General features: G+C 56.5%; 1 protein-coding gene across 1 annotated transcript; it reads left to right on the top strand.

Annotated features, from left to right (window-relative positions):
- Positions 1-852: 852 nt before the first annotated feature.
- LOC125687419 (maestro heat-like repeat-containing protein family member 2B) lies at positions 853-11522 on the top strand. The gene is made up of 31 exons (XM_048932580.1): positions 853-1188; positions 1489-1610; positions 1762-1884; positions 2023-2188; positions 2346-2444; positions 2610-2761; positions 3127-3270; positions 3758-3850; positions 4093-4162; positions 4278-4391; positions 4477-4550; positions 4868-4987; positions 5133-5240; positions 5426-5585; positions 5712-5752; positions 5988-6129; positions 6254-6306; positions 6643-6750; positions 7015-7134; positions 7258-7380; positions 7516-7671; positions 7891-8013; positions 8343-8422; positions 8820-8955; positions 9072-9164; positions 9549-9644; positions 9812-9935; positions 10136-10245; positions 10691-10843; positions 11097-11251; positions 11388-11522. The coding sequence occupies exons 1-31, from the start codon at positions 1011-1013 to the stop codon at positions 11437-11439; spliced, it is 3588 nt and encodes a 1195-aa protein (XP_048788537.1). The 5' UTR covers positions 853-1010; the 3' UTR covers positions 11440-11522.

Below are 11522 nucleotides of genomic sequence, written 5' to 3'. Positions count from 1 at the left end.
CACAGACCAGGCAGGTCTTGAACATCTCCAGAGAAGGAGATTCCACCACCTCCCTGGGCAGCCTGTTCCAGTGCTTAACACCATTTATGCAGAGAAATGTTTCCTGATATCCAACCCTGGCACAACTTGAAGCCATTTCCCCTCGTCCTGTCACCTGTCAAAATGAAGATCGCATTTGATGCTATACTTCTAGAATTTTATAATAAGCCTCAATCAAGAGAAGTAAACAGACATTCAAATGTTTCCATAGCTGCAGCTTTGTTGCACTGTGTCTTATTTGTCAGCAATAATGCAGTACATAAGGACAAATTCCAGTTTGACTGGAGAAATGAATGTTTTGTACTGCTTTCTGAAGTGGTATATATAGAATCTCAATTAAACACACACTGTAAAGATAAATTTCATTCCATGATTTCATATAGTATCATTCCCATTACTGCTACGTGTTATTGCTTTACTCTGAGTAATCATACCTATGCTGATTGTTAAATGCAAGATGGAAAACACGTCAATAGCCAGTGATTTGTTTGCAACTGAAGAGTGATCTAAAATCACGACATTTGTTCCTGAGTTGGATTCTTTCCCAATACGAGGTATTCCTGATAGCATTTGTATTGAATGTTTAAGACAATATAAAACATACTGGAATTCATCTGAGAACTACCTTCACAAATTCATACCACAGCTGCAGTTGCCTGATGGTTTCCGTTCCAGTCACACAAATCACGACTTCTGAAAAATCACTTCAAGGTTGTGACTGATATCAATTTAATATTCACATGTTTCAGGGAAAAAAAAGGTGTGTGTGTTACGGGGGACTTCTGAAGTTATTGTAATGTAAGACATGAAAAATGTTTCCACTATTCATCCTAGATTCACTTTGTGGCACACAATGAATATAAACAAACTGATCTGTTTATTCTAAGCTGCCTTTAGGCTTTACATGAACAGGTACCAACACAGAAAACAGGCACCATCACAGGATCCCAGGACCCAGCCCAGGGCATGTCATGCTCTGTGAGGTGACACTCCTTGCTGTGATGTCACAGTTGTGGCTTTCACCCCTGTGGCAGCGGTGGGAGCGGTGGCTCAGTCCGCTTGTGGGACGCGCAGGAAGTGAACCCAGAGAGAGCGTTGTGTCTGTCTGGAGGCATCCTGCTGTGATGGAGCGGCTGAGAGCCCTTCGAGGTGAGGTCCCTCCACCTCTCTGGACACCGTGGTGCTGCCCGAGCACGTGTGTGCCTCCAGTGTCTCTTTAGGACGTGCCAGCAGCACTGTCCTTGCTCTGCTGAGTGCAGCCGCCCACTGTGCTTTCCCCAGTACCCCAGCAAGGGGAAGGCTCTCTCCCCTCTCCCCACCAACCACGCATGTGCCAGCGCAGCCCACCCCGCGCTGTGGGGCTGGAGGAGCGTTCCTCCCAGAGCTGGCTGCATGCTCGGCCCTGGCTCCAAGCAACACTGGGACAGCTGCTCTGCTCTTTCCTTCCAGGTCTCTTTGCCTGTGTGGGCTGCATGCCCAGTTGTATACGTCGCGGGGAGAGAGGCAGGGTGGAAAGCCCTGTCCCCACCTGTGCCGTGACTTTACTGCTGCAGCGCCTGCAAGACCAGGAGGTGAGCTGGGGACGTCCAACCATCGGTCCTTGCCCTGGTTCTGGTCCCGTGGGTGCCAGGCCCCGGCAGCACATCGGCATAGCGATGGGTGGCAGCGGGCGGCTCCCCAGGAACAAGGGCAAAGAAAAACGTGACCTATCCCTGTCCCCAGGGTGACCGAGAGCAGGCGTACTGCGAGCTGGAGCACGTCCTGGGGGAAGAGGACAGCCGCCCGCCGTGCGGAGTGGTGAACCGGCTGCTGGCTGAGGTGTCCCAGGACCTGACAGCAGCCCAGGTGAGGGGTCACTCCCGAAGGCAAAGGGAGCTGCCTGCCCATGCTGGTGTTCTGCTGGCAGACGGCGCTGGCTTGGCCCTTCCAAGGGAAGGCTCGGGCAGCCTCCTGTGCCGTGTGTCACCAGTGACTCTTTTTCAGGGCGTGACGGACAGCGTGAGAATGGCTGCCAGCAATGTCCTGGTGGCTCTGGCCCGGACTCACTTCTCCTTGGTGATGGCCGAGCTCCAGGGCCACCTGAAGGCCACACGGGAGATGTGCAAGGAGTTTGTGCTCGTCACCCTGAGCAAACTCTTCAGCATCTATGGTAGAGTGCCCTCAGCCTCCTGACATCTATAACAACTAGGGAGAGGGGTCTCTCCCCTTGCGCATGATCTGCATAGAGCTGGGGGGTGCAGGGCTCTGCAGCCTCTCCTCCCTCCCTGCTGAGGCTCTGACTGTGCCCTTCTCCTTCCTCTCTGCAGCTCCACAGTGCATCTCTTTTGTGTGGCTGACGCTGGCCGGCCTGTGCAGTGTGGTGGGCCGGGTGAGGAGCGGCCGGACCCTGCGCACTGCTTGTGCTGGTGAGTGCCGGCCCCAGGGCAGGGGGGCTGGGGACAGCCCTTGCCCCTCACCCTGCTGCAGACTCTCGCAGGCTGCCTTTTCTTTTGTTTTGTTGCGTTGTTGTTGTTGTTTTCTATAATTAATTACTTGTTTGTTTCTTTCTTTCTTTGTTTGTTTATTTTCAGTTGTGAAACAATGGATGGATGGCGTCAAGACTCACTTGTCCTCTGGAAAGCACAGCCCCTGGCCTGCCACAGAGAAAGAACAAATGTATGAGACTCTTCATGAGCTCTTCTTCTTTGTGGTCAGCAACTGGCAGGACTGCAAGGAGGAAGAGGTGAGCACTGCTGCATTGCCAGCCTGGGATGGCAGCTGGGGCATCCATGTTGGCAGCTCTGTCTGTGCCCAGCAGGCTGAGAGCAGAGGGGTGTCGAGAGGGTGTGGGCTGGCTCTGCAAAGGGCCCCAAACTGGCTCTGTGCTTGGGGCTGGATCTCCCTGCCAGGGAGCAGTCACAAGTCACAGCACTGTGGCAGGGAGAGCCGGGGATGAGGGTATGGGGAAAACCTGCCTGCCCAGGGAGAGCGAGCCCATGTGCTGCTGGGCACAGGGGTGTGGGGAAGGGGAATGGAAAAAGAAAGGCCTCTCTGTAGGAAGGGCAGACCTTCAGTCTTTGATGCTGGGCCTCTGCCATCCCTCTCCAGGACAGACAGGCCGTTCTCGGGGCTGTGACTGCCATGATGACTGTCCTCCTGCAAGAGGAGCTGCCCCGAGAGCACGTCTGGGAGCGGCTCCTCTGGCTCGTGCACCCGTGTCAGGAGATGCAAGACACCTGCAGGGTGGCCAAGGTAAGATGTTGCACAGGGCTTGCTGTGGACGTGGGGCCCGTGCAAGTGCCACAAGGGGTCAGGGGGCTGCAGGGAGGAGGTGGGCAGTCCTTGGAGAAAGAAGGAACAGATGCTCAAGGGAAGTCTGAGGCTTGCTGAGGTCTTCAGTCAAGGAAGGAACAATGTGGACAGGAGCCAGGAGGAAGCCAAGAGTCACTGGTGCCCATCTCCTGGGGATGGGAGGCTTCACCACCACCATGGGGGCTCCTGAATCTGATGGGGGAGAAGAGGGCAGCGGGTGGGAAATGCCTGCAAATGATGCCCAAGCCCCAAGGCTCAGCTAAGAGCAGAGAGCCTCTCTTGGTGCTGCTGGGGGGGACGGGCAAACAAGAACGCTTGTGTGGCAGCTTCTCCCAGCAGACAAACCACTGGGAAACAGTTCCTCTGCTCTGCTCCCAAGTGGCTAGATGTGGCTTCAGCCCCTTCTTCCTCTGCTTGTCTCTTGCAGAGCCTTCGTATGTTCCTGGAGGCCTTACCGGGAGTTCAGTCTGTCATCCCTAAGGACAAGTTTCTGGCCGTCACCAGTGCTGTGTTCTATCAGGTAAGGGGAGCCTATCCTGGTGTGCACAGCAGTTTCCCTCTTGGCTAAGCCTCAGGAGGACTGCAAAGCTCTGAGCCTCTGATGGCTGCTCAGCCTTAGCTCCTGCATGCCTGTGGGGCAGGCTTAGTTTTGTCTGTGTGTCCTCTTCCTGAGAGTGCCAAGGGAGACAGGAGCTGGCAGCACAGTGTCTTTTCCATCCTCAATGCTCATGTGATTTTCTCAAATGGACTTTGTTCCCACAGCTGTCTGATGACGCCAAGCAGCACAGCGAGGCTGACAGAGCAGAGCTGACCCACTGCATCCTGCTCCAGGGTAAGGAGAGGAGCTCTGGCGATGCTTGCCGGTGCTCTGGCCAATACATCTCTCTCTCACCTCACAAATGGGCATGAGTGGCTCACTAACACAGCATGGCATTTCCTTCCTGCAGCCCAAATCTGCCCAGAGGAAACGGTCCTGTTTCTGCAGTCGCAGCTGGGCTATGAGTGGGAGGCTGGATGCGTGGCAGCCCTGGGTCTGCTCGGCACTCTGGCTCGCTCTGATGGTCAGTACCATGGGTGAGGACTTCCAGGGATCCCTTTTGCCATCTGAGTTGTGCCTCCACGCATGCTTCTGTGCATCTCTTGCAGAGCCTGCGATGACAGAGAAGCTGCCGCAGATTACAGAGGCTGTGCAGCGTGTGTGCAATGACCCCAGGACCAGGGTGAGCTGTTTGGGGAAAGGAAAGCACTGTCAGGGTGGTGATGCTGCTGCCAATACGGCAGGGCTGGGGTGACCAGGGATGTGCTGGGGCATCGACCACATGGTCACGATGGCTCCTGTCAGGAGAGCAGGCAGAGTGGAGCAGTCGGGTCCCTGTGCTGTGCATGGAAAGTGCACAGCCTGGTGCTACGGCCTGGCCCTCACCTCTTCTCCTCTGCTTTTGTCACCTCTGCTCATGCCCAAAGGGCACCTGATGAGCAGGTGGCTTCCTTTGGCCTTCTGAGCAGGAAAATCACACCCACAATTGACCCCTGGCAGGTAAGGAGGGCCGTGCTGCACTTCATTGAGGATCTGCTCAGCGCTAACACCTGGCGCTGCTCAGCCTGGGATGTGGTGGGGCACATCTTCAGGGAGTTCAGCCACACCACAGGAAGAAGGGTAAGGACAGTGGGCAGCATATTCCTTTGGAGGACCTGTGCAGCTCATAGGCTGGCAAAAAAGCACCGGTGGGGCCACACCTGAGCCTCCTGAGAGGCTAATGAGAACTGAGAGTAACCGGCATTTCAACACCACTGTTGTGCAGGCAGCCGGAGACCTTTCCACCCAGGAAGCCCAGGAAGAAGGAGCACTCCAAGAGCTGTGTATGGACATCCTGGGGTCACTGGATGTCTCTGCAAGAGGGATCTCCAAAGTAAGTCACACTCTGCCCTGCTGCCACTCCTTGCCTTTGCACCACGTGTTCCTCGTCCCCTTCCAACACCTCAGGTCTGTCCTCCAGCGTGCTCTGAAGGACACAAGACTCGGAAATTCAGAGTCCTCTCTATCTCTGAGCGGAGGCAGGAATGCTGACATGCTCAACTGCCTCGTTCCCTACAGCTCCTGTGGCCAAGGCTGCTGCTGTACGTGGTGCCAGCCCAGTACACCGGCATGCTGATCCCGGTCTCCCGCTGCGTCCAAGCCCTGGCCAAGAGAGGGGAGCTGACGGTGCGGGACGTGGAAGATCTGGATCCCCACTTCCTCAGCTCCATGTTTCAAGGTAGGAGCAGAAGCTCCCCCGTGAGCTCTGCTGACCCATGTTAGCACCCAGAAGGGAGAGCAGAGGTGCACGTGGCAGGGCACAGAGTGTCTTGGAGTCTTACTCAGCACTTCTTTCTCCTTGCAGGCCCACTGCTGACTGCCCAGACACTGCTGGCACGTCTGCTGGTAAGTAGATGCTCCTGAGGCCGGTGCCACAAGCCCCGAGGAGGAAGCAGCATGGCCGAGCATGCCAGCACCTGCCTCACTCCTGGGGATGCCATTCTCTTCCTAGCCTGCAATGTCATGGGCCAAGCTGCTGGCTGCTCCTTGCCCATCAGGGCAGAGCCAAGCTGCTTTCCTCCTGGGGGAAGCCGCTTCTCTTGCAGCAGAAGTGACCCTGTTTCTCCTTGCTCTCGCTCAGGTGGTGGCAGGGAGCCCTTTTGCAGGCAGCGAGCTCCAAGCCGCTGCCTTGCTGCTCCTGCAAAACCTCCACAGCACGATCCACAGAGCTGTGGGGGCCAAGTGGGCTGCTGAGATCCCCCTGCTGCTGCAGCACCTTGAAGGTAAAATGCTGGTGGGGAGGGAGAGGTAGAGTGGGCGAGTGCCCAAGCCAAGCCAGGTTGGGTGCAGCTCTTCTTTTGTGGCTTGATTCCAAGCAACGCTCTTTTGCTTCTTGTTGATGTGCAGGGAAAGATGAGAGCTTCCGCAACTCTGAAGACTGGGAGCACCATCTGCTAAAGGTAGAGCACTGTGGAGAGACATGGTGCAGAGAAATGCTTGCCTGCCTGCCACAAGGAGCCCTGCTCCCATACGAGCCACCATGGGACAGGAACAGCCTCTCAAAAGCTGCTGTGGAGCAGCTGCTCGCCTTTGCAGCGCTGCCTCTTCCTCTTTGTCCCAAGCCCAAGGGGGGTCTTAGGAGAGGACCAGTAGGTGGCTTTAATGGAGGGAATGCTGGGGGGAGCTGGGAGAGGGGCTGTTCTTCCAGGCACCTCTCCCCAGAAGGCTGCAGTGACTTGGGAACGCGGGAAGAAGCAAAGGGCAAGGGAACATTGGCTTCTCCTGTTCTCCAACAGTTCCTGAGGGCATCGCTGGATGTTGTGGAGGATGAGGCCTGGACCAAGGCCCTGAGCTGCGAGCTGAGCCGGCGGCTGAGCAGCTCTGCCAGCAGCTCTGCAGAAAAGGTGAGTTCCCCGCGGCTCTAATCAGCAGTGCCCAACTGGGGCTGGGGCTGAGGCTGGTGCTCTGCCCACACAGGCTGCTCATGCTGCTTCCACGGCCTGTGCCCTCACAGGGCGCTTCCCTGCAAACTGCCTGGGGCTGGCTACAGCTCTGCTCCACAGCTGCTCTCAGCGACTCCCAGGGAGTGTGGGTCCTTCCCATCTAGCCCTCTCCCGTAAGGTCAGGCTGCTGCCACATCCCAGCTTACTCCTTTCCTTCCCACGCAGACCTTCCTGTACAAGGCTCTGGGGACCGTTCTGGGAGCTTGTAAGGAAGTCCTCCATGTCCAGGAGAAGCTGCTGCAGCACCTGGAGGAATCCAATGCAGAGGAGCCATCTGAGGCCCAGGTGAGCTCTCCTCTCCTCCAACTCTGTGAGCATCCGCGCTCTGTCCCTGGGGCAGAAGGCTTCTCAGAGGGCCATGCCAGTAGGTTCAGGCCTGCGCCAACTGCCCCTCGTTCTTTTGTGCAGGGAATGATCTCTCTTGTCAGCCATGCTGCTGACAGCAACTTCCACACAGTCCTGGACACACTCACCATGTTTGCGTCTAGGCTGTGCAAAGGCCGCAATGGGAGGATTTCCAGGCGCAAGAAGGTAAAGTGCTACGGGTTCCCATCTTGGCATTCTTCTGCCTTATTTTCACAGCAGCTCCTGCCCTGGGAGCCCAGGTGCACCGCAGGGCACTGGGGGCTGCTGAGCGAGTGTCTCAAGGCATTTCTCCCCTCACAGATGGAGCTGGACAGCGCGAGAGCTCAGGCTACACGCAGCGCTCTCATCCTCGCCCATGGCAGTTTGGCACTGCGAGCCTCCAAGGAGCAGCTGCTTGCCCGCCTGGAAGGAGACATTGTGGGCAACATCCTGCTGCTGTACAGCTGCAGCTGCCAGGTGAGAGCTCAAAGTCTGCCAGGGTGTCAGAGTGCCCAGCGGCAGCCCCTCCACGTGGGGAGATGCTGAGATGGGCCTTCTCTTTCCAAAGGTCCCTTGGGGAACGGTTTGTGCCCAGATGAAGATCCAAGCCCTTCCCTTAGCGTTGCCCCATGTGTCCCCTTGACAGTCCCTGGCCCTTCCCACAGTTCAAAGAATGTTCTTCTCTCTTGGCCTCAGGACTTGCAGAACAAGCTCGCGCTGGTGCAGAGCATCACTGATTTCAGCTCTGCTCTCCATGCCGTGGGTGGCTCCGCCTTCTTTAACCCCTCCTTGAAGAACAAGCTGCTGGAGATCCTGATGGTGAGTGCCTAGAGACAGGGCTCTCTGTGGAGGAGTTCCGGGCCGTGCCACGAGGCTGCCATCCCTGGAGCCATGCAGGTCTCCCTCAGCCACACGTCTCCAGCTGGTGGGGACCTTGGGTGCTGGCAGGCAGCAGCAGGCAGCAGCAGGCAGCAGCAGGCAGCGGGCTAGGTCCACCAGCTGTGGAGCTGCTGCATCCTGCAGTGCTTGCATGGGAAATGTGGGAACGATGGGGCTGGTGTGTGGCAGTTGTTTCTGTCTGTGGGCCAGGCAGAAGAGCTCTCTTGTGGCCCTTGCCCACTTTGACAATGTTTCTCTGGTACTTGCAGGACTTGCTGAAGAAGTATTACTTGGGCACCCCTGTCTCCCCAGTGCCCCTCAAGGTGGTTCTGGCCCTGGAGCAGTTGAGGTAAGGGTGGGAGCCTCTAGGCTTGCAAGGCAGATGGTGGTCCCCCTTTAGGGTAGCTTCCGAAGGCCTGGAGGGGGGAGGGGGAAGGAGCTGCATCTACAGGAGAGACGGCTGGGCTGTTGTGGCCAGTGAAGCTGAGATTCTGGGCAGGGAGAAAGGCCTGGTACTGCTGTCCCCAGGCGAGGAAGAGAAGGGAGACCTGTGGCCTTCTTCCTTTCAGAGCGGGAGGTGGTTCACTGCTGCCAGGGAGGAGGCGGGCGCTGCTCCAGCAGCATGGGCTGGGGGTGTTGGCTTTGCAGCTATTGATTGGGAGAATCTCAGACATTGTCTGCACCAGTCTGGAGAGCAGTGGTAAAGGCCCTTTCTGCTTTCTCTTCCTTTTTTTTCCTCCTGTCAGCAAGCTGAAGCCCTCTTTAGGAAGCAAGAATGTTCGTGAAATGTTGGCTCTGTGCTGCAAGAACATTGTGTCACACCCTTCAGCAGAGATGATGCTGAAGATCAAGAAGTCACGGCAAGCAGCACAGTACCTGCAGGTAACCTGCCGTAACTTTCCCGGCCACCTCTGTGTCAGAGCCCTACCTCAGCACACACGGCCTATGCTCCAGCAGCAGCCGTGATGCCACACCTCAATCCCCTCTCCTGCTTTCAGCTTCTGCAGACATCGTTGAAAGCTCTGGGCCGGCTCATGGTGGTCCTGCTTGAGACAGAGACCACCCGGGGATTCTTCCAGAACATAGTCCAGGTGAGTACGTGTGGGGCAAGGGAGGAAGCATGGTGCCCGTTGATAGCAGGGACAGAGATCTGGGGACTGAGAGTATGATCGAAGGGGGAGAAATCTCCTGCTAACAGGCCAGCTCACTGCAAGCTGAGAAATGGGCAGAGAAATGGGCTCTGCAGGGGGAAAGGCAGGAGCCAGCCCCTGGTAGGGCACAGCCGAGGAAAAGCTCCTGGGTTAGGAGGCAGCAGTATGTGCAGAAAATGGGAGCAGCAGTGTCAGCGCACAGTGAGGCGGGGGTCCACGTGGAGCCACAGGGCAGGACCTGAGGGAAACTGTCGGGAAAAGAGGGACAGGGAGAGGGATGGCAGGAAGGGAAAAATGTCCATGGTGATACATGCTCTGTTTCAGGCCCTGCAGAGATCACTGACCTCAAACAACATGTGGGAGCGTAACAGGGCCCTGCAGACCTGCTCCCAGCTGCTGGCTGCTTGTGAAGGGCTTCAGGTGAGTAAAGAGCCCCACTGCATGCTCCCTGCTCCCTCCCCAGTGCCCCTGAGCTCGAAGGCGAGCTCCGCCCAGCTGTGCATGCTGGCATGGGGAAGGCACGGGCAGGAGAAGCTAGGGAGAGCTGGGGCTGCCTACAGCTTTGTTCCTGCCTCTCATCCCTGCAGAGAGGAGATGCCTGTGAGTCCTTTGGCTCCTTGGTGGGATTGCTGGCTCCGCTGACATGTGACCCCATGCCCACATCCCGCCAGTTGGCCGCCACCTGCCTGAGCTCCCTTCTGCAAATCCAAGGTGAGTAGAGCGGGATGCACCAGCCCTGTGCTCTCCTCCGCAGCGCTACCAGAGCCCCACGGGCTGGGCCCTGTGTACAGGAGGGAGATGCACTGTGCACAGCTCTCTTCTTGTCCCCACCCTGTCCTCAGTCTCTCCCCCATGGAAAGCAGTTCCGTTTCCAGAAGCATGACTTCCCTTTTCTCCCGTGCTCTTTCCAGCCAAGGTGGCCAACAGAGTCATGGATTCAGGAGACACTGGGAGCCTGTGTGAGGGGCTGAATGACTGCAGCACCATCACTCAGCTCCAGACCTCATCCAAACTGGCAAGGGTAAGTGGACCCAAAAAGGGGTGGTGGCATCTCAGTGCATAGGCTTCTGCACGACCCTAGGCTGTCCCCAGCCTTTCATACCATTTCCAAAATGAGCTGTCACCCTGAGACCTCTTTTCTCAGCAAGTAGCAGAAGGCTCTGAGCTACGTCTGCCCTTCAGGCCCCCCATGCAAGGAGCTGATTCCATGGTGTGTCTGTGTGTGTGTGTGACTGTGGCTGCTGGGAGGTAGGCTTTGCATGTAAGCAAACAGCATGGGTGGAGCAGCTGAGAGAAGGCTCAACTGCCTTCCGTATAAATAGCAGGGTAGGAGAGCAGGAGCGCTGTGATTGCCCCTGAATGAGCGGCAAGCTGCTGAGCTAAGAATGCCCTCCAGACTGCTTTCTGTTTTGAAGAGCTGCCGCAGAGCAGTGATGAGATCTCTCCTGCTTCTCTTTTCTCTGCAGATGGTGTGCAGAAACTTCCCCCTGGAACGCACCGTTGACTTCCTGATGGCCATCAAGGAGACCTTGCGGAAAGGCAAAGGAATGCGCGTGCGTGCAGCTGGGAAGTGGATGATCACCTTTCTGCAGATGTACGGGAAGGACATCTGTCGGGACGTAAGAGACTTTCTTCCACCTCTCTTGGACGTTCGCTGGTTGTTGCACTACGCCTTGTGCCGTTTGCCTCTTGTGCTAAAGAAGCACAGCCTGAGTGCAGAGCCAGGGCTTGGACAGGGTGGCTGGTGTGCAATTTAGGCTTAGGCCTTCGCAGCATGTCAAGGGAGCAGGCACTGCTCATGTGCTGAATGTCCATTGTTAGGCCCTGCAGAGTCAAGGATGCAGCAAGTCATTCTTTCTGCCCTTCTTTCAGGTGCTACCAATCCTCCACATCCTGCGCAGCTGCACATCATCCGCGCAGCAGAGCACGTTCATGCCCTTCCTGTGCCAGGCGGTGGTCATCCTCACCCGCTGCCACAAAGAGGTCATGATTGACAACTTCTCCCGGCTGCTTGGGCCCACAGACAGGTATCAGCACTCCTGCCTTTGCTGTTGGTGCAGCCCCAGTTGTAGCTTGCCTCTGTCAGAGGAGGTAAGGAGGAATGCTTCCCGGGAGGAAACACAACAATTTCCTAGTCACAACTTGTGATTCTCCTTTTTCTAGTGAGATGTGGAGGAGAATAAGAGAGTTTTGTCTACAACGGTGGAGCCGATAGAAGAGCGAAGCGAAAAGAGAAAAGGAAGAGAAGAGAAAGAGAAAGAGAACGAGAAAGAGAAAAAGAGAAAAGAGAAAGGGAAG

Source organism: Lagopus muta, chromosome 1 (assembly GCF_023343835.1).
Source record: "Lagopus muta isolate bLagMut1 chromosome 1, bLagMut1 primary, whole genome shotgun sequence".
In the NCBI taxonomy this organism is placed as follows: domain Eukaryota; kingdom Metazoa; phylum Chordata; class Aves; order Galliformes; family Phasianidae; genus Lagopus; species Lagopus muta.
The sequence above is the reverse complement of the archived record's forward strand: the minus strand, read 5'-3'. Positions and strand labels throughout refer to the sequence as shown.